This window comes from Hippocampus bargibanti, linkage group LG09, assembly GCF_051943395.1.
Source record: "Hippocampus bargibanti isolate YZ-2025 linkage group LG09, ASM5194339v1, whole genome shotgun sequence".
Lineage (NCBI taxonomy): Eukaryota > Metazoa > Chordata > Actinopteri > Syngnathiformes > Syngnathidae > Hippocampus > Hippocampus bargibanti.
In genome coordinates, this window is record NC_142742.1 from 20720369 (window position 1) to 20748187 (window position 27819).

At 43.1% G+C, this 27819-nt stretch overlaps 3 protein-coding genes and 1 pseudogene across 12 annotated transcripts in view; 3 read left to right on the forward strand and 1 right to left on the reverse strand.

Moving 5' to 3' along the window:
- Positions 1-5358, forward strand: part of LOC148893936 (apoptosis-stimulating of p53 protein 1-like) — a 130191-nt gene extending 124833 nt beyond the window's left edge. The window contains exons 24-27 of one of the 2 annotated variants that reach the window (XR_016116073.1): positions 1759-1925; positions 2066-2265; positions 2547-2690; positions 4567-5358. Coding sequence is in view for 1 of the 2 variants with exons in the window: in XM_089005106.1 (XP_088861232.1) it covers positions 1759-1925; positions 2066-2265; positions 4567-4608 (409 nt within the window). In the remaining variant the exon portion in view is untranslated. The remainder of the gene's footprint in view (positions 1-1758; positions 1926-2065; positions 2266-2546; positions 2691-4566) is intronic. The other variant, XM_089005106.1, reaches the window with a different exon arrangement.
- LOC148893937 (uncharacterized) lies at positions 2672-4553 on the reverse strand (annotated as a pseudogene).
- A 4258-nt stretch (positions 5359-9616) lies between the features above and the next one.
- On the forward strand, positions 9617-13565 carry LOC148893938 (uncharacterized). Its single transcript, XM_089005119.1, has 3 exons — positions 9617-9719; positions 9802-9849; positions 12651-13565. The coding sequence occupies exons 2-3, from the start codon at positions 9823-9825 to the stop codon at positions 13563-13565; spliced, it is 942 nt and encodes a 313-aa protein (XP_088861245.1). The 5' UTR covers positions 9617-9719; positions 9802-9822.
- A 12484-nt stretch (positions 13566-26049) lies between these two features.
- The window catches only part of syt14a (synaptotagmin XIVa), an 89876-nt gene continuing 88106 nt past the window's right edge, over positions 26050-27819 (forward strand). For all 9 annotated transcript variants that reach the window (XR_016116089.1, XM_089005108.1, XM_089005109.1 and 6 more), the window contains exon 1: positions 26050-26161. The gene's annotated coding sequence lies outside the window, so the exon portion shown is untranslated. The remainder of the gene's footprint in view (positions 26162-27819) is intronic.

Consider the following 27819-nt stretch of genomic DNA (forward strand, 5'->3'; position numbering starts at 1 on the left):
TGTACTGCTCTTTACAATTTTCATTCTTACAATGTATGGAATAAACTACATTACTTTGTTTTTCATTTGGTAGCCTATCTTTTGGATGCACTAATTTTTGCCTTAACGTGTTTATCGGTTTGAAATAAGTAGGAATTTTATGTTGCCAAAGGACTCTTTGTAATTTTTCAGAAACTCCTGCAATGTACGGTACTGCTACTCCTCTCCTTTTAGAATCTTGAGAATTATTGGTTTCGTTCGCTATTCTTTCTTTCTGACATTTGTTGAATGACCACTGAGGGTACCCACAGTTAGTGAGTGCTGTCCTGATATGTTTTGCCTCCTTTTCTCTACCTTCAGTGCTAGTTGGTATTAGTTTAGCCCTATGCTGGAGGGTTCTGATAACTCCTAGTTTATGTTGTAAAGGGTGGTTAGAGTCAAAAAGTAAGTATTGGTCAGTGTGCGTAGCCTTCCTAAAGACTTCTGTTTTTAGCGCTCTGTCCTCTTTTATAATTACTTTACAATCCAAGAAGGCTAGTTGGTTCTCTTGAATGTCCTCACGAGTAAATTTAATGTTGTAAATTTACTCCTCTCCTTTACTCCTCCGAGTAAATTTAATGTTGTTAAATTTACTCGGAGGAACGCACACTGACCAATACTTACTTTTTGACTCTAACCACCCTTTACAACATAAACTAGGAGTTATCAGAACCCTCCAGCATAGGGCTAAACTAATACCAACTAGCACTGAAGGTAGAGAAAAGGAGGCAAAACATATCAGGACAGCACTCACTAACTGTGGGTACCCTCAGTGGTCATTCAACAAATGTCAGAAAGAAAGAATAGCGAACGAAACCAATAATTCTCAAGATTCTAAAAGGAGAGGAGTAGCAGTACCGTACATTGCAGGAGTTTCTGAAAAATTACAAAGAGTCCTTTGGCAACATAAAATTCCTACTTATTTCAAACCGATAAACACGTTAAGGCAAAAATTAGTGCATCCAAAAGATAGGCTACCAAATGAAAAACAAAGTAATGTAGTTTATTCCATACATTGTAAGAATGAAAATTGTAAAGAGCAGTACATTGGGGAGACTCAACAAATTCTCAAAAAAAGACTTTATCAACATCGCAGGGATAATACTAGTGGGCCTCAATCGGCAGTACATTTGCACCTAAAAGCTAGCAACCACTCATTTGACGACAATGAGGTTAAAATCTTAGCGAAAGAACATAGATGGTTTGAAAGGGGGGTGAAAGAGGCGATTCTTATAAAACAACAAAATCCTTCATTAAACCGGTCTGGTGGTGTGAGGTTCAATTTGGATCGTTCATACAATAGCCTGCTCAGGCAAAACAGGTTAGGCAACTTTCGCAATGCTGATGAGGGTCGTTATGCTGATGAGGTGATACCGGGGAGAGTGGGTGTAATAGGCCAATCGTTAGTCAGGAATGTAGGAACAATCAGTGGGGCCACAGGGGGGGGGGTCCCACGCCCCCCCCCCCAACCTGAGAGTAGGGACCTATCATAGCTGTGTCCGGCGCCACCAGGTCTGGACATTAGGGATATATAAATGGGGCCGATACGACCAGTCAGACTTTAGTTCGCTGACGAAGCCTCTTGGATAGGAGGCGAAACGTCCGAAACCTTCACTTTTGTACAGATGACGGCTGAAGAAACCTTCTCATCGATGGACCACTCCTGTACGACTGAGAGCTTACACAGACGTATCTGCATATTATACTTTAATCGTGTTTTGCTGGTTCCTTTCTCCTCAGGACACCTTTGCACTGTGCCGCTTCTTGTAACAGTGTCCATCTCTGTAAAATGCTGGTGGAATCAGGGGCAGCCATTTTTGCCCAAACTATCAGTGATGTTGAAACAGCGGCAGACAAATGTGAAGAAACGTATGATGGTTACACACAGTGTTCTCAGTTCCTTCATGGTAAGTATTGAACATAACACAAGTAGAATGTAAATCACAATAGAATGCAGCTTTGAATCAGAAGATCTCATTCACTCAAATTATATAGCAATGATACTTTGCGTGAGGACATCCTCGTTCTCAGAATATATCTTTGTCAGGTGTTCAAGAAAAGTTGGGCATGATGAACAAAGGTTTGGTCTACGCACTCTGGGATTACACAGCCCAGCAAGTCGATGAGCTCACCATCGGCGAGGGGGACTCGTTCATCATACTGCAACGGCGTGATGTCACCGAGACAGAGTGGTGGTGGGCTCGACTCAATGATCGTGAGGGATATGTTCCCAGGAACTTGCTCGGGGTACGACACTGTACAGTTTATTCACATCCAAAATCTTATTTTACTTGCTCATCATGTTCACCTGGCATTGCCACAAATTGATGAAGGTTGAGAGTTTGAGTTTCAGTTTTTCATGTTACATGTTCTTTTCACTTTGACCCTATACAAGGGTCATTCAATAAATAAGATTAATTTTTCATTAGACCTTCTAATACAGATGTTTTTCTCAGTCGTCTCCCAGTACTCTCACACATTTCGCATCGGTGCACGAGCTTTTATATTGCATCCATCCATCTTCACAGGAGGTGCCAGAGGCTGTCCCATCTGTCGTCGGGCAGACACCATGAAGCAGTTACCAGCCAATTGCAGGGCACACACAGACAAAGAACCATCAGCACTCACAAGAGGGACACCTTAGAGTATTCCATTAATCGAGTGGAAGAAAGGTAGATAAGGAGACTTGGTGGCGGAATGGGGAGGTGCAGGAGTGTATACAGAGAAAGAGGTTAGCAAAGAAGAAGTGGGCCACTGAGTGGACGGATGAGTCTAGACAGCAATACAAGGAGATGCAGCGCATTGTTAGAGTAAAAGTGGCAAAGGCCAAACAAGAGGCCTATGATGACTTGTATGCTAGGCTGGAGAGCGAGGAAGGCGAGACTGATCTTTACAGGCTGGCGAGACAGAGAGACAAAGATGGTAAGGACCTGCAGCAGGTTAGGGTGATTAAGGATAGAGATGGCAATGTATTAACGGGTGCCAGTAGTGTGATGGTAAGATAGAAAGAGTACTTTGAAGAATCTATGAATGAGGAAAATGAGAAGGAACAAAGAGTAGAAGATGTGACTGTTGTGGACCAAGACGTAGTGAACATTAGCAAGGATGAAGTGAGGAGGGCACAGAAGAGGATGAAGGAGGGAAAGGCACTCTGGCCTGAGGAATTCAAAGTGGAGGTGGGAGTCCACCAGGGGTCAGCTCTGAGCCCCTTCTTATTCGCTATGGTGATGGACAGGCTGACAGACAATGTTAGACAAGAATCTACTTGGACCATGATGTTTGCAGATGACATTGTGATCTGTCGCGAGAGCAGGGAACAGGTGGGGGAGAACCTAGAGATGTGGAGGTATGCCCTGGAAAGGAGATGAATGAAGATCAGTCGCAGCAAGACAGAATATATGTGTGTGAATGAGAGGGAACCAAGTACGAGAGTGATGCTACAGGGAGAAGAGATAAAGAAAGTGGAGGATTTTAAGTACTTGGGATCAACTGTCCAGAGCAATGGAGAGTGTGGAAAAGAAGTGAAGAAGTGTGTTCAGGCAGGCTGGAATGTCTGGAAAAAATGTCAGGTGTGATGTGTGATAGAAGGGTCTCAGCTAGGATGAAAGGAAAGGTGTATAAAACGGTGGTAAGATCAGCCATGATGTTTGGACTGGAGACAGTGCCACTGAAGAAAAGACAGGAAGCAGAGCTGCAGGTAGCAGAGATGAATATGTTGAGGTATTCTTTGGGAGTAACCAGGTTAGATAGGATCAGGAATGAGTGCATTAGAGGGACCACTCATATTAGAGGCTTTGGAGAGAAAGTCAGAGAAGCCAGACTGAGATGGTTTGGACATGTCCAGAGGAGAGAAAGTGACTATATCGGGAGAAAAATGCTGAGCCTTGAACTGCCAGGCAGGAGACCGAGAGGAAGACCGAAGAGGAGGTTTATGGATGTTGCCAAAGAGGACATGAAGGTAGCTGGTGTGAGAGAAGAGGATGCACAAAACCGGGTTAGATGGAGGACACTGATTCGCTGTGGCGACTCCTGAAGTGAAAAGCCGAAAGGAAAAGAAGGAGAAGAGTGTTCCATTAACATGCATGTTTTTCGAATATGGGAGGAAACCAAAGAAAAACCACTCAGGCCTGGGTAGAACATCATGAGGTCAACCCGCTAAACACTGGATCACCATGCTGCCACTTCCAAATTCCCTCAATGTGAAAAAAAAAATCTGGACTGATATCTCAGCTAGTTGTTCACAACACTTTTGACTTCATCATCACTTTCTAATTCTGTGCTTCTCATGACGCTTTGAAGGAATCAAACAGGACAAGGGGTTAAGAGTGCAGTTCCTAACCCAATTCTATGACGGTCTGTGCCGTTTGGGCTGCTGTGTGAGGCCTTGCCTTGTCATGATGCACGGTGACTCTTGATCGATGACCCCTGCGTTTGTTCTTGATGTATTTTATTGAATGACCCTCTTATTTTTACAACAGTTCAGAGTGGAATGTGAAGATGGCTTTCTTTGCAAATCATAATTTAATCACTTGCCGTGTTTGTCTACAGCTATATCCAAGGATCAAACCCAGACAACGTTCCCTGGCCTAAGGCTCTGATCATCATCTTACGTGCACATTCGTCATCAGGCAGAACAAGGAAAAGAAAAGAATATTCTTTCAGTGGAAAGGTGGAGTCAATTCAAAATAGATGAGAAAAAAAACAGAACTGTCTCTGAAGAGCAGTGTGTTATGTTAACCATGTTGAATGTGTTTCAATGAAGAGTTCATATTTTGTCATTTTAAAATGAAAAAAGAATGTACGGTTTCCCCCGAATTTTAAACACCCAGATTATTATCATCCATGTACTTCACAATATATAGTCCGTATGTAACCTCCATGTATACGTATAAATGCAATGTACGGAGGAATGTTTGTGACAAGTGGAAATGGATGCGATGATTGATTGTGAGTAGATGGATGCAAATATTTGGTTGACTTTAACGAAGGTGAGATATTGTTGATTCTGAGGTTTCAGTTGAAGCAGTTGGAAAAATGATTTTTTTTTCAATCCAGCATGACCTTGGGGTCCCTACACTTCAAAATATCAAAGCATGATCAAAACTGACCACAAATTTAACCCATATATCTGCCCCCTAACTTTGCAAAGACTACTGAGGAGATAAAGAACCAAAGGAAAATAAAAATGTTGTTGAGAGAGTTTCAAAGGACATATCTGTAAAACCGGAATATGTTTTGATAGTTTGTAGGTGCAGTTCATTTGACAAACCAATCATTTGTTTGTTTGTTTTTCTTTAAAACAAAATAAACACAAATTTCAATCCGCCCCTTAAAGGACAACCGACGCCCCGGACAACTTGTGTCCATAATTTGTAAAATCACTTCAAATGACTTCTACTAAGCCTATTTTACAAGGATTCCACGGCATATAGCTATATTTTATGTTTTAAGACTCGCGCTGTATATTCAGGAAGTCTTGTTTTGGAGTTGATGACGATGCCTGATGTGACGTCACATCTGGAACGCCCCTGACCGAGAAAGCGACACACACAATGCATTTTGGGTACTTTGTTTGGTCTGAAAACTGAAAATGTGTTGATCCGTGTTGACGGCGAAATTCGAAGGAAAACAAAAATGGTGAATTGTTGTGCGTTGCATCAAGACTACTGTTTTATACTAGTTGACACATATTCCCAGCAGACAAATGTTGGAGTCTAATTCCTGTTTCTCTTCTGGTTTGGAGTTCAACAGAGTGTTATGATGAAATACCAGCGGGGAGGATAGATGATGAACAGAAAAGAGTACTTTATTCTCGTAAAACAAATGGAGAACATCTCTCGTCGGTGCGGGGAGCCAAGTGAACAAAGCCTGCCTCCTCAAACTAGTTTAAACTCACACAGCAGCGATCTGTTGTCCAATCAGCTACGGACAAGTGTTGGGAGAACATTAGACTGAAAGTTGATACTTGTTACATTCTGCATACGCAACTAGTTAACTAATAAGCTACATATATCCATATAGACTAAACTAAACAAGCAATAATATAGTATGTACTAAACTAAACATGAAATAATACATAATGTTTACGGATGTGTATAAAAACAATCTATCATTCCCCCCTGTTGCACATTTAAACATCAGTTCATACATTTCCAAAACGGTTTTCATGCATGCACGTCATACTAACTGCACGGGGTACCATTCTTTATATACCATGGAGAAGGCGAAAAACCTCTGTCATAACTTTACTGCTGTGATATGCAACGTCTCCATTTGCGAGAGTCTTAATGGTAAATTCAATTCAATCAAAATATTGACGAGGAAAATTCCTTCTCGGCTCTCCGTTTGGCGGGAGCAACCACACTCTGGCCATGGTGTACAATTCCAAGCTACAACACAAGGTCCCCTTCACGCATTTGTTGATACAAAACCTTTGCGTAGTTCACCTGAGAATTAGTTATCATATTCATTAGCGCTGCTCTTAAGCATGGAATAATACAACCAATGACTAAGAAAATAAGTACAATCACGATCGCGACAGGCACAGTCTAAGCCAGTGGTCGGCAACCCAAAATGTTGAAAGAGCCATATTGGACCAAAAAAACAAAAGACAAATATGTCTGGATCCTCAAAAAATTAAAAACCTTATATAAGCCTTATAATGAAGGCAACACATGATGTATGTATCTATATTAGCTATATTAGCCTACTATCAAAATGACTAAGTTGGCTACAAATACATAATGAGCCTTCATGATTAAATGTTTATTTTCCCTGCAGCGCATCCTGTAGTGTAGAGAATGACGCACCACGTGACTACTCTGTTGTATGACGCCACCTCGAGTTTAACTTCATTACAATATTAATGATTTATGTTTCATTGCTTTGATGAAATTAAAGAAATGCAATAAAGAATGTCATTTTTATTTTGACAACAGGGCAACAGAGTGCAATAAAACGCAGTCTGCATTTATAAAAATAAAACAGCAGCCTTTTGAAAAGGTAAAGTATATAAAATCAAATGAATACAGTTTAAGTTTGATTTCTGTGCAAATGCCAAGCAAGTCAAGCAAGGGTAAAACGCAGCAGCATCCTCTTCTCTTTTGACACGCAACCAACGCAGCTATCCTGGGACCTGAGCGACAAAATACAATAATATCCCTAAGTGTCATTCCAAATATATACTGACGAAAATCAGAAATAACTTTATAAAAACAGCCTCTTTGTTACTAAATATGTGCCTATGACAGGATTGTGTTCTTACCCGTTTAATGTGACTTCTGTTTTCGGACATCACTGGTCAGCTTCTCAACATCGGGCATGTAAAATGTAACTTTAATCTTGACGCAGGCGGGTGCGATATTTTGATTTGATGTAGTTCATGTTTGAGAAAATCTGCTCGTAGAAGCAAACTGGCGCGTCAGCCGCCTGCCTTCAGCCGGACTGAGGAAATTATTGTTCAAACGCTAGATAGCACTCGGCTGCAAATGTAGCATGCCTTCCTTGGAAATGTCTTTCCACATTCCTCTTTTTGTTATTTGACAACTTCTCGCTACAGAGCAAACATTCAGGCAATCCTTCCGCATTGGCAATGAATGCAAATGATTCGGTCCAAGAATCGTTGAATCCTCTGTCCTCCTCAGTTATGTTTCTCTTTTTCCCTTTGGGATCCATGGCCCATCACACAGCCGCCGGTTTGTTTACAACGGCCACCTGCCTGGCATCCCGCCCTGCTGATAGAAACGTGTGTCGCAGGCTATGACGCAAATCTTCGTTGACAGAAATGTTGAAATGTAATATTTATTGTACACATTTTTACAGAATTGGAAAACGTTAAGAATGTTTGTGTCATGTTTGTCCTCCTACAGAAACCATATTAAAACAAAACATATATTTCCCTCCCCCATCTTTTTCCATTTTCAAACATTTTTGAAAAAGCTCCAGGGAGCCACTAGGGCGGCGCTAAAGAGGCGCATGCGGCTCTTGAGTCGCGTGTTGCCGACCCCCGGTCTAAGCAAAGTCGTATACCAAGAGCCTCCGAAAAGCATTTCAAAGGTCCACGGTTGATTACGTCGCCGATCTTTGGCCATAGCATCTCTGAGATCCCTGATAACAGACAAAGCATTAGTCATGTTTATGGAATTCGCTTCTTCGGGTATGTACGTACAAGTGTCACCCACCATAGCACAGATGCCCCCTTGTGGGGCTGTCAAAAGGTCCAAAACCATTCTATTTTGCAGCACCATTTGTCTAAATGCTGCAATTTCGGTGTTCTGCATTTCATCCACTTTCAAGCTGGCATTTACAAACACTTGAAATCTGTAATCAATTGTTTCAATTCGTAGCATGTTTTTAGCCACTCCAATTTGTGGAAAAAGAGCTAACATTAGCTTACTACCCGTGCTATGGTGTTTGAAATGTTATGGAACATCAGTTCCCCAGATCGAATCATGGGGCTTAAACGATACTCTTCTCTTCACATTATGGTGCACTGGACGACTGGTAACGATGAAAGTATTGTCAGTTACCGTAACAGGTGCTCACAAACCGTAGGCTCGCGGAGGAATAAAATAATATACTTTCCAACCGCATAACAACCAAAGATGTGAAGATACGCGAAAAACAGTGACATTCGTGTTTCACGGTAGCACATATAAACATCTATCCTCATCTATAAAACCCAAATTTTGACCCGTACTGTACATTGCAACGCATACTGGTAGTTGCAACCCGCTCTTGGTCATAACCTGATGTTCAGTTTCTAAAATGGTATCTAAATTTGGAACAATCTCTCCTCTCGAAGCATTGCGAAAAACCGGAAAATGTTGATCAGGTCTATGCAAAGATATTAACATATAAGCAGCTCGAGCCATTTTATCTCCAAATACCTTTGAATGCACGCGTTGTGTCATAGAATGAGGCATATAAGAGCATACAAAACAATTACTTTTCCTATTTTGTTTAGCAATTAGTGTCGCATAACGATACCACGTGTTTGATAACAACGGATTCCAGTCATGTTTTTCTCCTGCTAACGGTTGATATAATGCGTCCATGACACCTGAATTTTGTGCCGTTTTGTCAGGTGCTTCCACCCAGGCTGACAGTCTGATGTGTGGTTTATGCTGGAAGGGTGATGTCACGACTGGCGATGCCACAGATGACATCATGCATATAGTTACGGGAAACCCAATGGGATTTTCACGAAAATCAGGACAGAGTCTCAAGTCCATGCATCCTGCAGCATCATGAGTTATGATAGCAAGTTGGATATCTGTCATCGTACCAGTCCCAGTTCCTAACCAGTTGCCTCGAGCTATCTTGACAATAGTTCGTTTTGCTTCTTGGGCACAGCTATCTCGAACCCATTCTGTGTTGGGCTTGGAATGGACCACAACGGAATCCCATCCAGTGGTCCAAGCCTTCCCCAACTTGATGCAATCGTACCAAGAAACTGGAGGATAATTGCTTCCATTTTGTTGTACTTCATTCACGAGGATGCTAAGGGGAAATGACACTATTCCTGCAGCCTCTAGTGGAAAGCAGGCTACAGGATGTGCCATGTTTGGAAACTTATCTAACGTCGTTTGATATAATAGTGGAATTTCGCAGGCTGATGGAATGGGGGGGCTCTACGTGTGTCATCTGGATTCCCTCCACGAATCCGTACAGCAAGATGATGTGGACCAAACCCATAGCTAGTGAGTAGTTTGGCTCCGTCTCTCTTCCACCTGCTCAGGATCTGGTTGGTGAGCGATCTTGCAATGGCTTTGATGCACCCAGGTGGCTCTTTCGGCGATCTTGATGGCAGTTGGCGTTGTGATCAGCATGGTGAGTGGCCCCTCCCACTTTGGTGCAGACCAGGTCTTCCTCCTGATTGCCTTGATCAGCACCTTGTCTCCGGGGGCGCAGCCTCTGTTCCTGTGAAGGGAACAAAGAGGACTGTGGCAGTACACATGTGGAATGTACTACTCTTTTTGTTGTAAACATTTCACACAACGATTTTGCCAACAAAGCGCTTGCATCTGATTCATTCTTTTGCCAGGGCACACCTTCCCTTAATGGGAGGATGAAAGGTCTGCCATGCAAGATCTCAAAAGGCGTTAAGCCGTTATTAGTGGGCGTTATTTTCATATATAATTTAACCAAAAACAGACATTCAGGCCATGGTTTGCCTGTCTTCTCCATCGTTTTTCTGAGTCGATTTTTTATCGTACCATTTGTTCTTTCAACTAATCCTGCACTCTGTTAATGATATGCGCAGTGGTCCTTTAATGTAATACCTAAATGTTCGAAAATTTTGGTTATTATGTCATTAACAAAATGTGGCCCATTATCACTCCAAATTATTCTTGGTATGCCATGTTCTGGAATAATATGTTTGCATAATGCTTTAGCAACGGATAATGCATCGGATTTCTTTGAAGGCACAATTTCCACCCATTTGGTGAATGAATCAATTAGCACCAAACAGTATTTATAAGAACCACTCAGATCATACTCGTGTGCTCCAAGCAACCAGAGAACCCAGGGATGCCAGCCTTCTGTACAGATGTATCGACGTACTTGTTCTTCTCCAGGTAGGTGGAAAGTCTCCGTGCGAAAACATTAAAGAAGATTTTCCCCTCAACGTTGAGAAGGCTAATTGGACGGAATTGACTGATGTCTGTCGCATCCTTCTCCTTGGGAATTAGTACGCCTCCGGCTCTCCGCCATGCCTTTGGTATTATCCCTTTCTGCCACACAATCCTCATGAGTCTCCAAAGATAACACAGAACATCTGGTGCGTTCTTGTAGAGCTTATATGGAACTCCATTTGGCCCCGGGGCTGATGCTGATCTTGCACGCCGTATTGTATTGTCCACTTCCTTCCATTTTGGAGGGCCAGTCTCGAGGTTGAATTCTGGTGGTTCAATAGGGGGGATGTCATGTGGGATAGCTAGTTTTTCCTGCCTTTTTGTGTCGTGGTGGACCTTTTCCAGATGCTTTTCAAGTTCCTGCTTGGAGGTTTTAAGGATTCCGCTTTTGTCCTTCGCGAAGAGGTCTTTGACAAACTTGAAGGGGTTTTTATAGAACCGTGTTCTTGTGTGTTCCTTGTACTTGCGATGTTTTCTCAAGTTTTCTGCCCTTCGTAAGGTTGCCAACCGGCATTTGATGTCCCCTTGGAGCAGCATGAGACCTTCTTTCTCTGCATCAGAGGCCTTCTTCCACTGTTTTCGCAGGTCCCTTCTTTCTCTGACCAGTCTGTCTATTTCTTGCTGCCTTCTGGATTTGGTTGGTGGTGGTCTTGCATTGGCGGTTTTCCGGATGTACACTCCAAAGCGCTCCTCCCCGTAGTGATAGATGATGTCATCAATATTTTCCAGCTTTTTCTCTGCTGTGCCCACTTGTTGCTCCAAGATTTTGGTCAGATCGTTATTGACGGTTTCCCACTCTCTTTTCTCGATAGCTTTTGACCACTTCACACTTGGTCTGTGCCCTTTGATCTTGTCCTCCTTGGGAGGTCTCTGTGGTTGCGTGGGCTCTTCCACCTTTCCTTCTGTGAGTGCATTACCATCGTCCCTGACAGGGGTGTAGACGCTCTGCGAACTTTGGTTGTCGTCCCATCGCTGTGCTTCACTGGACTTATTTGATGTCTGACTTCGTAAAAAATATTGGTCAATGCGAGGCCCTTGTCTCTCCTTTCCCAAGCACTGTCTCTTCCCTTGGTGGATCTTTAACCCGATAGCTGATGTTACTTTTGCCCAGCCACAGATGTACACCTTGAGTGAGTATCCTGCTGCCGTTGTCTCATGTGCCATGTTCTTGCTCGTAGTCAGGTTCGTTCCTGGGTCGGTAACCGTGTTGTCAGTCATTGAGCCATCTTGCGCCCCCGCTCTCGCAGGCTCTAGGGATATCTTTCTTTGTATTCTCTCTGTAGCATTTAGCGGGTGCCTCCAACAAACTGAACCAGCGTTGGTGACTGCCACCATGGGTAGCTAGCCCATGACAGCCCCAGTGAGGTCTATTCCCTCCTGTCAGCTGTCTCTCCAAGCTGTCACACAGACTTTCCTATGTTGTCAGCTGTCCTTTCACAGCAGTCACTGGATAGCATCCAGATACTAAGAATCATGAAACACTGCACGTGATGTTATTCCGTCCATTTGTGCCAATGGATGGTCCTCACATGAGATTAGCGTTGATGTTGAGAGTGGTGTGGGAGCTGTGCCTCAGGGATGGGAGGCTGTGAATTTGGGACATCGTAGTGTGCCATCGTCAGTAGTGAGAGATATATAGAGAGAGATGTAAAGATAGATAGAGAGAGGGAGACAGATAGAGACAGAGATAGAGAGCGAGATCGAGAGATAGAGATCTAGAGATATAGAGAGATAGAGGTAGAGGTAGAGATAGAGAGAGGTAGAGAGATGTAGAGGTAGAGGTAGAGATAGAGGTAGAGAGATAGAGAGGGTAGAGATAGAGATAGAGAGAGATAGGGAGATAGATTTAGAGATAAAGAGAGAGAGATAGAGATAGAGAGAGAGGGAGCTGATGAGTTTAATACATACTTTTGCCGATTTGAAAAGGACACCCCCATTTCCCTGGTCTGCCCACCATTACCAGAAACTACTGTATCTCCGCCCTTTGCCCTACAGATCCACGAACTGGACGTTAGACGGCTCTTCAAGCAGCAGAAGATTGAGAAAGCTGCGGGACCTGACAGAGTGTCCCCCTCCTGCCTGAAAGTCTGCGCGGATCAGCTGGCTCCGGTCTTCACACAAATCTTCAATAGATCCCTGGAGCAGTGTGAAGTCCCATACTGCTTCAAACAGTCTACTATCGTCCCAGTTCCAAAGAAACCAGCACCCTCGGGATTGAACGACGATAGACCTGTTGCCCTGACGTCTGTGGTCATGAAGGCCTTTGAACGCCTCGTGCTGATCCACAACACGAACCACGAGCACTGGAGCCCCACAGGGATGCGTCCTCTCTCCATTGCTCTTCTCTCTCTACACGAACGACTGCACCTCAACGCACCCAGCTGTCAAATTCATAAAGTTCGCAGACGACACCACGGTCATCGGTCTCATAAAAAAGGGGGCGACGATTCTGCGTACCGACAACAAGTGGAGCAGCTGGAGCTCTGGTGCAGCCGTCACAACCTGGAGCTGAACATGCTCAAGACAGTTGAGATGATCGTGGAATTCAGGAAACATCCATCACCACAGCTACCCCTCACACTATCCAACTGCCCTGTGTCAACCGTTGAGACCTTCAAGTTCCTGGGAATCACAGTCTCCCAGGACATGAAGTGGGCGGTCAACACCAACTCTATCCTGAAAAAGGCCCAACAGAGAATGTACTTCCTGAGGCTGCTAAAGAAGCATGGCCCGCCACAGGAGGTGCTGCAACATTTCTACACGGCTGTCATCGAATCCATCCTGTGTTCTTCCATCACCGTTTGGTTTGGGGCCGCCACAAAAATGGACAAAATCCGACTTCAACGGACAGTGAGGACGGCGGAAAAAATCATTGGCACCGCCCTACCCACTCTCAAGGACTTGCACTGATAGAGTGTTTATTAGTAAACATTAGTAAACATATGTTATTTCATGTTTAGCTTAGTATACATTATGATTAGTGCACGTTTAATTTCAGTCTAATAGCATTATCAATCTTATTAGTTCAATAGTCGTTGCAAAGAAGCAACAGCTCCAACTATAATCTAAGACCCTCCCAACACAGAGTTGTTCGTAACCGATTGGACGGGAAAGATCGACTTGTCCGCAACTGATTGGACAACAGATCGCCACTGTGTATGTTTAAAAACTTGTCAGAGCGGGAGCTCGTTCTCTTTGTTCTCCTATCTTTGTCCGTGTGCTCATGTCTTCGTCCCACCGAGACGAGAAGTGCTTTTTCTGTCTCATTAGAATAAAGTAGTTTTTTTGTTCAACATCTATCGTCGTTGCTGATATTTTTATCACTGAACTTCTGACAAAACCGAACCAGGAAAGACGAAGAAGAATTTAATCCGAACATTAATTGATGCCAAAACCCGTTGCCAGTCTGCCAGCCTTCGCGTGAGGACTACCACCTGGGCGACCCAGTCAAGGCGAGACGGGAAGACAGCTCAAAAAGCTCCCGGTGGTTTAGCCCGTTTTAAAATTTTAACGGGAAACGACGCGTAGAGACGCGTGTCGAACCTGCTCCTTGGCTGGCGCCAACCTACGGAAGAAACGTAGATTTTTTCGCTCTTCGCTGAAGCCTGCTTGTGCAGTCCGCACGAGAGACGGAAAGAATATCACTCCTTTCCGGTGGCGGTGGGGCTCCTAACGTTCTGGCTGGAGGACAACACGGCAGTATTCAGAAGTTCACTAAGTAAGTACCGCGCTAGCTAGCAGCCATGATTTGAATGTATTGTGAGACTTCTCCTGGCCACAGGCAGTCTTTTCCACTTGACTCATGTACGAACCGGTGTAAAGCGATTTTCGTTAGGCGAGGTGGCCAAATGAGAATGCGTATACCGGCGGAGAAAGTGCATATTAATGTGCACGGGACATATTTAGTTGTTTTTTATTAACTAAATGTGTCCGGTTTGGGTTCCACACGCCGAATTGTGATAAGGAAGTTTTCCAGCGAAAATAATATTGATAGAAGCTGGGATTCAGTCTGTGTGATGGCCGCTTTTATTCTGAAAAGCGGAAGTTATAAAGGGCAGCTGCTACAGTACGGAGTCAAAAGGAGAGAAATAAAATCAAAAATACATTCTTAAGGTGGTTTGTTCTATGCTAGAATAGTGACACAGAGAGGGTTCTTTGTCTCGGAGAGAAAAAAAAGGGTGGGGGCGAAGTCATTTGAGCCGTTAGTGCGTGCCAGAGTGTGTGTGTGTGTGTGCGTGTGTGCGTAAGTGCATTCATTGTGTGTGTGCGTGAACGCGCATCCTGGCTGAGGATTGGCGCGAATCACGCCCTTTGTTCTTGGGTTTGAATCAACATCACGAGGTGTGCTTCTTTTCTCGTGATAGTTAAAGAAGGAATTTGTTGTTGCAATAGTGAAAATGGGTGCTATTTTTTTCTAAAAAGACCCCAATTCATAGGGACGTAGAGTTTATGTCCAAAAAGTTTCCAGGAAGCGAACTTTATTGCAAGAAGTGGATGGACTGTAGTGGGTTCTCTGGTGCGTTGCAACTACAACCTTTGAGGGAGATCATGTTTCGGTTAAAACTTCAGGAAGCATCCGCGATGAAAAAATCTCTTGGAAAGATACATGCCGAGATAATTGCCTGTGACACTTGGATTGCGCAAGCAAAAATCAGGGAACGGGAAACTGAAGCCAAACGAATGAAAAAAGAGGAGAAAGCAATGGTCGCGATGTCTTCCAAAGTGAGCTCTGACGATGAGACTGTGGCTTCATCTGTTGCACGTCCTAATGTAAAGTTAGTGGAAAATGGAAAGCAGCCATTGTTTCAATCCCCAGAGCTCCCCCACGGGAGGCGAGGGGGAGAGGCGGGGGGCTGCCCCGGGCAGGCGCCTCAGCACCCCTCCTCCCCCTCCTACCACCCCTCCTCCTTCTACCCCTCCTCCGCAGGGCTGAAGAAAGGGGAGGACGCAATCTGTTCAACCCCTGTGGGGCGGGTGGGCCCCCCCCCGGGTGCCCCCCCCCCGGTGATAACTCCAAATGTCTGTTGGGCAGACCAGCAGAATGGAGCGCTTATGACCCCTACTGGAGGAATACGAGGATTACAACCTGATATGGCAAATCAGATTGCTGCTGATTGTGTCTCTTCGCGTACAAGGAGCAAAGCAAATTGTTCTGGACAATTGTATCCGTTTGAAGAGTTGAATGGAATTAAAATGAATAATGAAAGCGACTGTGACGCTTTACCACTTATTCAGGTAGCAAACCCTAATTCTTCAAACATAGATGATCAAACTATCTTGGTTTATCGGCCATGGGGCGACAGTGATGTCGCAGAGGCATGTAAAGGACTAGGTAATGTTGTTGAAAATGCAGAAAGTTGGACTGAGAATTTTGAGGAATTGTGTGCTTCTTACCAGTTGAATGGACAAGAAACACTTAAGGTTCTCAGGAGATGCTTGGGACACCATTGGAACCGGGTGAAAGGTGACTTTACTGGGAAAACATCGATGGGAACAAACATGACGTATGAGGAAGCGACAAGCCAACGGAGATTGATTTGTGAAAACATCCGAACATTATGGAAAAAAACACCAAACTTTGGCATGATTCAGAATTGTAGACCGTTACGTGGGGAAGATATTAACATTTTTCGGGGACGCTTGGAAAATGTTTTTCGAAACCACTGCTGTATTCCTGAATCTGCTGATGAGAATTCCATATATGTCAACCAATTCAAGCAAACATTTTTGCTGAATTTGACGCCGGAAATTGGAGATTTCATTTGGAAACATTATGTCCAACACCGGACTGGAAGGTTGGTTGATCTCATGGAGTGGGCAATACACGCCCAAGAAGTGGTGAGAAAAAAGTGGGGAAATGGAAACCTATACCGAAAAGGAAACATGGGAAATCTTACAGACCTCCACCATATAATACGCGATATGGTGAAGGACAAAAAACAAAACATTCAGATTGACGCGAGGAACCCCATTTCAACACTGATGACAACAAGCACAACAGTGGGAAATGGGAATCAATAAAACCAGTTGAAATCTTGGATTTGACTAATGTATTTGCCTTGACCTTACCGGAAAACGAAAAACCTTATTATTGGCTAAAAATTGGGAAAAAAGATGTCAAATTTCTTCGCGATAGTGGTGCATGCAGATCAGTGTTAAGAGACACCATTCCAGGTGTCACTCCGAGTCGACAACACATTTCTGTGGTATCTGCAGATGGGAAAGTGACATTGTTACCGATTTCCAAACCAATAAAAATTTTAGATGAGGGACTAACTCCATACAAGGTCACTATGGTCTTGAGTGGAGAGTGTCCAATAAATTTGTTGGGGAGAGACCTGTTGCAACAATTGCAAATAGCTTTAATACCAACAGAAGAAGGGTACAAACCCAAATAAAGTGAACTTTCTGGAGTCCTTCGTAGTTGACGCTATGGGGGACCCAGTAAAGGTCGATTCACTAGAATGATGGCCATTTTAGGGGCGGAGGACTTTCCAGACGTCCCTGCCACCCTTTGGTCATCGGGAAAAACTGATGTGGGCTTACTTAAAACAGCAAAACCAGTTGAAGTATTGCCTAAAACAACTTATCGACCAAGACTTAAACAATATCCATTAAAACAGGATGCTATTATTGGCATCACCCCTGTAATACGGGATATGGTGAAAGCTGGTATTTTGATTGAAGACCCAACTTGTGAATGTAATACACCGATATTTCCTGTTAAAAAAGTGGAATCTGGAGTTTGGAGAATGGTGCATGATTTGCGACAGATAAATAAATCCATACAATCACGTGCTCCGTGTGTGCCAGACCCGCACACATTATTGAACAGTTTAAAACCTGACAAAAAATGGTTTACAGTAATTGATTTGAGCAATGCCTTTTTCTCCATTCCGCTACACAAAAATTCACGTCATTGGTTCGGATTTACATTTAATGGGAAAAAATATACATATACAAGATTGCAACAAGGGTTTACAGATAGCCCTACAATTTTTTCACAGGAAATGTCTTCGTGTATTGCTGATTTTAAACATCCTGAATCTTCTCAGATTCTTTTGTATGTTGACGACATCTTAATTGCTTCACCGACTGAAGATGAGAACAAGACTGTATCAATAGCTTTGTTCCAATATTTGGCGAATACAGGTAACAAAGCTTCTGTGGATAAATTGCAGTTTTGCCAAGAAGAAGTTGTTTTCTTAGGACATCTTTTGTCAAGAAAGGGAAGAGAGTTGACAACTCAGAGAAAACAGACAATTTTGCAGGTTCCTCGACCTAAGACGAAAAAACAGATGATGACGTTTTTGGGACTGTGCAATTATTGCAGAACTTGGATTCCGCATTATGCACAAGTGACCCAACCATTATTGACACTTATATACCAAGACGAAATGGCACTGAAAGACTCTATTCAGTGGACTGAAGAGGGCAGTAAAGCATTTACAGAATTAAAAAATTTGATAGCAAACACTAGCGTCTTAGCTTTACCTGACTATGACAAACCTTTTGTTCAAACAGTTGACTGCAAAGACAAATACATGACTTCAGTCCTGTTACAAAAGCATGGACAAAAGCTGAGACCAGTTGCATTTTATTCTAAAAGACTGGATCCAGTAGCTGCAGCTCTTCCAGCATGTGTTAGAGCAGTGTGTGCCGCAGCGTTGGCAGTTCAGTCGTCAGCTGAACTAGTACTTTTTCATCCCACAACGCTGATGGTAGCACACTCTGTTGACTTATTGATTACAGGCACGAAAATGACCTTCTTGTCACCAGCACGACATTTGTCTATCATGACAACCTTGCTGGAACAACCACATATAACTGTTGAGAGGTGCAATAGCATTAACCCAGCAACACTTATACCTCTACCTGTGGACGGAGAACCACATTCATGCGTTGACAGAATAAATGAGAACTGCAAACCACGACCAGACTTAAAAGACATACCTTTACCTGACAGCATCTACCAGTACGTTGATGGCTCTGCGTCTAGGTCAGATGCAGGGGCTAACAGGGTAGGCTATGCTGTTGTGACAAATGTTGAAATTGTTGCTGATGGCTCATTACCAAACACGTATTCAGCACAAGCAGCAGAAATTGTTGCATTGACTGAAGCGTGTAAATGGGCGGAAGGGAGAACGGTGACGATTTTTACGGACAGTCAATATGCGTTTTCCACACTTCACTGCTTTGCAGCTCAGTGGAACCGCAGAGGAATGACTACATCGAACGGAAAATCTGTCGAACATGCAGATTTATTGAGAGGTTTATTGAAAGCTATCCTCCTTCCAAAAAGTGTAGCTGTATGCAAATGTGCAGCGCACACTAGAGCTAAAGACAGAATTAGTCAGGTAATGCTGGAGCAGACGCAGCCGCCAAGAACGCTGCTCAAACTACTTTCAATTTGGTAAATCTAGAAATGCGTGAATTAGTGCCTACACAATTTTTGAAGGACATGCAAGCGTTAGCTACAAAATCCGAAAAAGATTTGTGGCTTGCCGATGGTGCTAAGCTAATTGATGAGCTGTATAAAATAGACAACAAACCATTTTTACCGAGAAACATGTTCCCTATGGTGGCTCGATTGAGCCATGGTAGGTCACATATATCAACAGCGGGCATGGTGTTTATAGCAGGGAAAGTATTCCATTTAAGCAGAGGTTTCAACTCGTATGCAAAAAAACTTTTGTCGGAGTTGTTTGATTTGCTGTAAACACAATCCACAAGGTAACATGCGACCAAAAAGAGGAACATTTCCACAAGGGTCACACCCCTTTGAAGTGGTCCACATGGATTTCATTGAACTAAGCACAAGTAATTCTTATAAATACTGTTTGGTGTTAATTGATTCATTCACCAAATGGGTGGAAATTGTGCCTTCAAAGAAATCAGATACATTATCCGTTGCAAAAGCATTGTGCAAACATATTATTCCAGAACATGGCATACCAAGAATAATCTGGAGTGATAATGGACCACATTTTGTTAATGACGTAATCACCAAAATCTCTGAACATTTGGGTATTAAATTATAGAACCACTGTGCATATCATCCACAGAGTGCAGGATTGGTTGAAAGAACGAATGGCACAATAAAAAATCGTCTCAGAAAAACCATGGAGGCAACAGGCAAACCATGGCCTGAATGTCTGTTTTTGGTTAAATTATACATGAGAATAACACCCACTAATAACGGCTTAACGCCTTTTGAGATCTTGCATGGCAGACCTTTCATCCTCCCATTATGGGAAGGTGTGCCCTGGCAAGAAAATGAATCAGATCCAGGCGCTTTGTTGGCAAAATGTTTGTGTGAAATGTTTACAACAAAAGAGGTCCAGTCAGCCTGTGTACTGCCGCAGTCTGTCCTGTTGTCTCCACAGGAGCAGACACTGCTTCGGCCCGGAGACCACGTGCTGATCAAGGCAATTAAGAGGAAGTCCTGGTCGGCACCAAAGTGGGAGGGGCCATTCACCGTGCTGATAACCACGCCAACTGCCATCAAGATCGCTGAGAGATCTACCTGGGTGCATCAAAGCCACTGCAAAATCGTTCACCAACCAGATCCGGAGCAGGTGGAAGAGAGACAGAGCCAAACTACTCAATAGCCATGGGTTTGGTCCACATCATCTCGCTGTATGAATTAGTGGAGGCAATCCAGATGACGCACGTAAAGCCTCCCATTCCATCAGCCTGCCAAACTCCACCATTGCAACCAACGATGGCAGAAAAGTGCCCAAGCTTGACACATCCTGTAGCCTGCTTTCCACTCGAAGCTGCAGGAATGTGTCATTTCCCCTTAGCATCCTCGTGAATGAAGAACGACAAGATGGTAGCAATTATCCCCAAGAGTTTTGGTACGCTCGTATCAAATCGGGGAAGGCTTGGACCACTGGTTGGGATTCCGTTGTGGTCCGTTCTAAGCCTAACACAGAATGGGTTCGAAATAGCTGTGCCCAAGAAGCAAAACGAATCGTAGTCAAGATAGCTCGAGGGAACTGGTTAGGAACAGGAACTGGAACTGGTACAATGACTGATATCCAACTTGCTATTATAACTCATGATTTTGCAGGATGCCTGGACTTGAGACTCTGTCCTGATTCTCGTGAACATCACACTGGTTTTCCCGTAACTATATGCATCTTGTCATCTTTGACAACACCAGTCGTGATATCGCCGTTCAAAAATAAACCGCACATCAGACTGACAGCCTATGTTGAAATACCTGCCAAAAAAGCCCAAAATTCACGTGTCATGGACGCATTATATCAACCATTTGCAGGAGAAAAATATGATTGGAATCCATTGTTATCAAACACGTGGTATTGTTATGCTACATTAATTGCTAAACAAAATAGGAAAAGTAATTGCTTCGTTTGTTCTTTCATGCCACATTCTGTAACACAACAAAGAGTACATTCAAAGGTATTTGGAGATAAAATGGCTCGAGCTGCATATATGTTAATATCTTCTCATAAACCTGATCAACATTTTCCAGTTCTTCGCAATGCTTCGAGAGGAGAGATTGTTCCAAGTTTAGACACCATTTTGGAAACTGAAAATCAGGTTATGACCGAGAGCGGATTGAGATTACCAGTATGCGTTGCAATGTACGGTACAGGTCAAAATTTAGGTTTTATAGATGAGAATAGATGTTTATATGTGCTACCGTTAAACACCAATGTCACCATTTTACCTGTATCTTCACATCTTTGGTGGTTATGTGGTTGGAAAGTATATTCTTTATTCCTCCGAGAGCCTACGGTATGTGCGCACCTGTTACTGTAACTGACAATACTTTCATCGTTACCAGTCGTCCAGCGCACCATCATGTGAAAAGAAGAGTGTCGTTTAAGCCCCATGATTCGATCTGGGGAACTGATGTTCCAGAACAATTCAAACACCGTAGCACGGGAAGTAAGGTAATGTTAGCTCTTTTTCCACAAATTGGAGTGGCTAAAAACATGCTACGAATTGAAACAATCGACTACAGGTTTCAAGTGTTTGTAAATGCCAGTTTGGAAGTAGATGAAATGCAAAACACTGAAATTGCAGCAATTAGACAAATGGTGCTGCAAAATAGAATGCTTTTGGACCTTTTGACAGCCCCACAAGGGGGCGTCTGTGCTATGGTGGGTGACACTTGTTGTACGTACATACCCGAATAAACGAATTCCATAAACATGACTGATGCTTTGTCTGTTGTCAGGGATCTCAGAGATGCCATGGCCAAGGATCACCGGCCTGATCAACCGTGGATCTTTGACGGGCTCTTTGGGGGCTCTTGGTATAAGACTTTGCTCAGAATGTTTATCCCATTCGCAATTGTGATTGTACTTATTTTCTTAGTCATTGGTTGTATTATTCCATGCTTAAGAACAATGCTAATGAATATGATAACTAATTCCCAGGTGAATTACGCAAAGGTTTTGTATCAACAAATGCGTGAAGGGGACCCAGTGTTGTAGCTAGGGGTAGTACACCATGGCCAGAGAGTGGTTGCTCCAAACGAACAAAAGCAAAAAAAGGAAACGGAGAGCCGAGACGGAGTTTTCCTCATTAAAATTTAAAAACCCTCAAAAAATGGAGAGGTTATATATCACAGCAGCAAAATTGTGATAGAGGTTTTTCGCCTTCTCCATGGTTAGTTAAATAACATTAGACGTTGGATAGATGAGATTAGTATGGTTCCCTGTGCAATTAGTATGACGTGCATGCATTAAAACTTTTGGAAATGTATGAACTGATGTTTAAATGTACAACAGGAGGGAATGATAGAGTGTTTATGCACATTAGTAAACATACAGTAAAGTCTCGTTATATTGATATCGGATATATCGATAGTCCCGGTTATATCGATACTATTTCTATGCACGCACGGAGAAAATTACATGCAAACAGGGTCGGATATATCAATAGTCCCGGTTATATCGATATTTTTTCCGACTCCCTTGAATATCGATATAACGAGACTTTACTGTATTATGTTATTTCATGTTTAGCTTAGTATACATTATGATTAGTGCACGTTTAATTTCAGTCTAATAGCATTATCAATCTTATTAGTTCAATAGTCGTTGCAAAGAAGCAACAGCTCCAACTACAATCTAAGACCCTCCCAACACAGAGTTGTTCGTAACCGATTGGACGGGAAAGATCGACTTGTCCGCAACTGATTGGACAACAGATCGCCACTGTGTATGTTTAAAAACTTGTCAGAGCGGGAGCTCGTTCTCTTTGTTCTCCTATTTTTGTCCGTGTGCTCATGTCTTCGTCCCACCGAGAAGAGAAGTGCTTTTTCTGTCTCATTAGAATAAAGTAGTTTTTTGTTCACCATCTATCGTCGTTGCTGATATTTTTATCACTGAACTTCTGACAAAACCGAACCAGGAAAGACGAACAAGAATTTAATCCGAACATGCACACTGCAAGAATCCAAACTAGGGCACGGAAAATCCTACTGGACCCTCCGCACCCTGCCCACCACCTTTTCCAGCTACTCCCCTCAGGCAGGCGCTACCGAGCCATGCGCACCAAATCCAGCAGACATTTAAACAGCTTCTTCCCCCAAGCCATTAACTCTTTTAACTCTTTGAACTCTTTCAACAGTAGTCAAAATGGAACTGTATAGTGCCACTTAGCAGTTTTTTTGACGACGATACTAGTGCAGCGTGTTCTACCGGAAACAAATTCCTTGTATGTTTTACATACTTGGCAATAAAGATGATTCTGATAAATCTGCATGTTCAACAGCTTTTCCAGATGATGTAGTCATTCCCCTGCGGTTCCACTGGGCTGCAAAGCAGTGAATTGTGGAAAACGCATATTGGCTGTCTGTAAAAAATCGTCACAGTTTTTCTTTCTGCCCATTTACACGCTTCAGTCAATGCAACAATTTCTGCTGCTTGCGCTGAATACGTGTTTGGTAATGAACCGTCAGCAATAATTTCAACGTCGGTTACAACAGCATAACCTACCCTGTTACCCCCTGCATCTGACCTAGATGCAGAGCCGTCAACATACAGGTGGATGCTGTCAGGTAAAGGTGTGTCTTTCAAGTCTGGTCGTGGTTTGCAGTTCTCATTTATTCTGTCAACACATGAATGTGGTTCTCCGTCAACAGGTAGAGGTACAAGTGTCGCCGGATTAATGCTATTGCACCTCTCAACGGTTATGTGTGGTTGTTCCAGCAACGTTGTCATTATAGACAAATGTTGTGCTGGTGACAAGAAAGTCATTTTCGTGCCTGTAATCAATAAGTCAAGCGAGTGTGGTACCATCAGCGTTGTGGGATGGAAAAGTACAAGTTCAGCTGACGACTGAACTGCCAACGCTGCGGCACACACTGCTCTAACACATGCTGGAAGAGCTGCAGCCACTGGATCCAGTCTTTTAGAATAAAATGCAACTGGTCTCAGCCTTTGTCCATGTTTTTGTAACAAGACTGAAGTCATATATTTGTCTTTGCAGTCAACTGTTTGAACAAAAGGTTTATCATAGTCAGGCATGGCCAAAACACTTGTATTGGCTATCAAATTTTTCAATTCTGTAAATTTTTCAATGCCCTCTTCAGTCCACTGAATAGATTCTTTCAGTGACATTTCGTCTTGGTATATGAGTGTCAATAATGGTTGAGGGACTTGTGCATAATGCGGAATCCAAGTTCTGCAATAATTACACAGTCCCAAACGTCATCATCTGTTTTTACGTCTTGGGTCGGGTTCTTTTGGTTGTCATCTCTCGTCCCTTTCTTGACAAAAGATGTCCTAGAAAAACAACTTCTTTTGGGCAAAACTGTAACTTATCCAAAGAAGCTTTGTTACCTGTATTCGCTACATATTGGAACAAAACAATTGATACAGTCTTGTTCTCGTCTTCAGTCGGTGAAGCAATTAAGATGTCGTCAACGTACAAAAGAATCTGAGAAGTCTCAGGATGTTTAAAGTCCGCAGCACACGAAGACATTTCTTGTAATTTTTTTGGGTGTAACGACTGAGTCCCCCCAGTGGGGGACGTGTGTGCTCCAGTCTGCTCTTTTCCTGAAAACACATCTGGTCTTCTATAAGCAGCAAGGGGGTATGAGAGGGAGAGTGGGGGACAGAGAGGGCAGACGTGAGGAGGTGGTGGGGGACCCCGCGTGCAGATCCCCCCCTGACCTCTGACCCTCAAGCTCAAATTCCCCAGCCCACAGCTCGTCCCTCCTGCTGTAGTGGTTAATTCTATGTCTGTCCCAATAATGGCAATTTTAAGACCATAAGCTGCTTTGTCCTTGTAAGGGAGGAGTTTCTTTATCAGCGCCCATCTTCAAAGACATAGCTTTTTCATTTTTCCAGTTTGCTTCAATTGGTTAACATATACGGAATCCACATCAGCAGATTCAGGGATACAGCTGGGGTGTCTGAAAACACCTTCAAAGCGTCCTCTGAGAATGTTTTCATCTTCCCCACGTTTTTATGAATTTAGTATCCTGGTGGATTGGGGTTTTCTTAGAAAAAGATTGCACCCATCAATTCTTATTAACAATGTCTTTTGTTAGCTCAAAACACAAACGTCTCCAACCCCGGGACGCGCTCACATACACACACAATGAATGCACACGCACACACGCACACGCGCACCCACTCACACGCAGACGCGCACACACTCACTAACCGCTCAAATGGCTCCTCGCCCCCACCTTCCTTTGTTCAAGATCTTTCCCTCAGACAAAGAAACTTTTGCAGTTCACCATATCAGCACAGATCAAGCAAAATGAATGTATTAATATCACGGAGAATCCACGATCAATTGCAGCTTGATTTAAACACAATTCCTGGATACGTGGATTAAACGTGAATATAATACCTTCTGGCCATAAAGGATCCCACAATACATTCAACAAATGGCTGTGTGCTAGCGTGTCACCCACCTTGAAAAAAACTCAAACTCAGCTGTGTAGTCAGTCAGAATGAAGAGGAGCTAGCCCACCGCGTCACCACGAGCAGGTGCCATCAAAAAGGAAAGAATATTTTTGTCTCTTGTGAGAAATCACAAGCAGGCTCCACCAAAGAGAAAAAAAAAACTCTTTGTCTCTCGTTTCCCAGTCAACAAGCAGGTGTCGCCGAGGGAATGACCTCCTCGTCTCTTGCGGAGAATTCACAAGCAGACGCCGCCAGGAGCAGAAAGCTCCCGTCTCTCGTCAACTTAGGCATGCAGGCGAGCACTCCTCAACCGCTGCGGACCCGACGTTTGGCACGGGTTGTCAGCACCAATTTATGTTGGAGTCTAATTCCTGTTTCTCTTCTGGTTCAGAGTTCAACGGAGTTTTATGATGAAATACCAGCGGGGACGATAAATGGTGAACAGAAAAGACTACTTTATTCTCGTAAAACAAATGGAGGACATCTCTCGTCGGTGCGGGGAGCCAAGAGAACAAAGCCCGCCACCTCAAACTAGTTTAAACTCACACAGCAGCGAACTGTTGTGTAATCAGCTACGGACAAGTGTTGGGAGAACATTAGACTGTAAGTTGATACTTGTTACACTCTGCATACGCAACTAGTTAACTAATAAGCTACATACATCCATATAGACTAAACTAAACATGCCATAATATAGTATGTACTCAACTAAACATGAAATAATACATGATGTTTACGGATGTGTATAGAAACACTCTATCACAAAAAATCCAATTTGCAACGGAGCTTGGGCGCCATCTTGTGCATTTTCTGGGACATTACATTGGAGTCCTAATGGCTCGAATTGATACGGGAAGACTTCTTTAATCGATTGCAAACAATTATGCTTTCCTCTTCAGAACTATTTGAATCATATTCATAACTGCATGAGTAACAAGAAAGCATCTTCTCCGAATCTGAAGCCATTGTTTTGATTCTAGAGCAAGGCAAAGACGTCCTGGCGTGACGTCACTAATAAGGGGGCGGGGCCTTCTGAAACTCACAATTTCAGGGGTCGTTTTGAAGTAGTTTTGGGACATTTTAACTCTTTTTTTTATTGATGTTTTCATTTGACTAAAAACAGCCTGCATGTTTTGAGTATTTTAGATGCTATTCTACGTTTTTATGATGTCAGTTAGGAAACAAAAAAATGGTGTTGGTTGTACTTTAAGAATGTGCATATATAAAATAGTCCTATCACAGACGGACAAAAATCATCCATTACACCAAGACACATATAAAAGAACATGCAATCACTAGCTGAGACGTTTATCACATCAGAACCACTGCCACTGAAAAGTAACGTCAGAGGGTACATTCCATTCACTTTAGACATCGTGGGCGCAACAGCTGCAGGAACAAATTGTTGCGGCTTGGAATTGAAGCGGATTTATTTGGTACAGGAAATGTGAGACAATCTCTTTTCGTCAACGGATGCTACAGCTGTTTGTTTGCTTTCAACATTTAGCTGTAGTCGACATGCACATTCCAGCATGATGTCCCTGATCCACTGGTGGAAAGATGCCTTGATCTTCTCTTTCATCTAGAACTGCCTCATGTCACAAAGAGGGTACAGAAAGTGCTTAAGAATGAATGACTCTCTGCGTCTTTCTTTGTGTTGTCATATTGTCTTTGTGATGTCATATTATTTATTTTGTTTTTTTTGTTCTTTTGACTTCAAGACGGCGCCGCGCGATTGGCTGCCTTTCCAGCAGCCCATGTATTTTTTTTCTAGTTTCATTGCTTTCATCACTTTGCTGCTGTGAAATGTAAATGTCTCCACTGTGAGACTAATAAAGGCAAATCCAATCCAATAAGCAGAACTTTAATGCAGGGAATGCAGCAACATCAACACAATGTCAAGAGAGCTGAAAAACAAATTGTCAAGGCATAACACACTAAATTTGTATGTGACAAAGTTTTTACTTCACAACTCTGACGACTGGGGTGTGGTCACGCCGGAATGATCCATCCAGCTCAGTGTGCGGAGCCCTCAGGGTGGTTGAACAGCACTGTCCACCAAACATTGCACATGCTCCATTGTCTCGATCGCAATGTACGGTACTGCTACTCCTCTCCTTTTACCGTAGCAGTACCGTACATTGCAGGAGTTTCTGAAAAATTACAAAGAGTCCTTTGGCAACATAAAATTCCTACTTATTTCAAACCGATAAACACGTTAAGGCAAAAATTAGTGCATCCAAAAGATAGGCTACCAAATG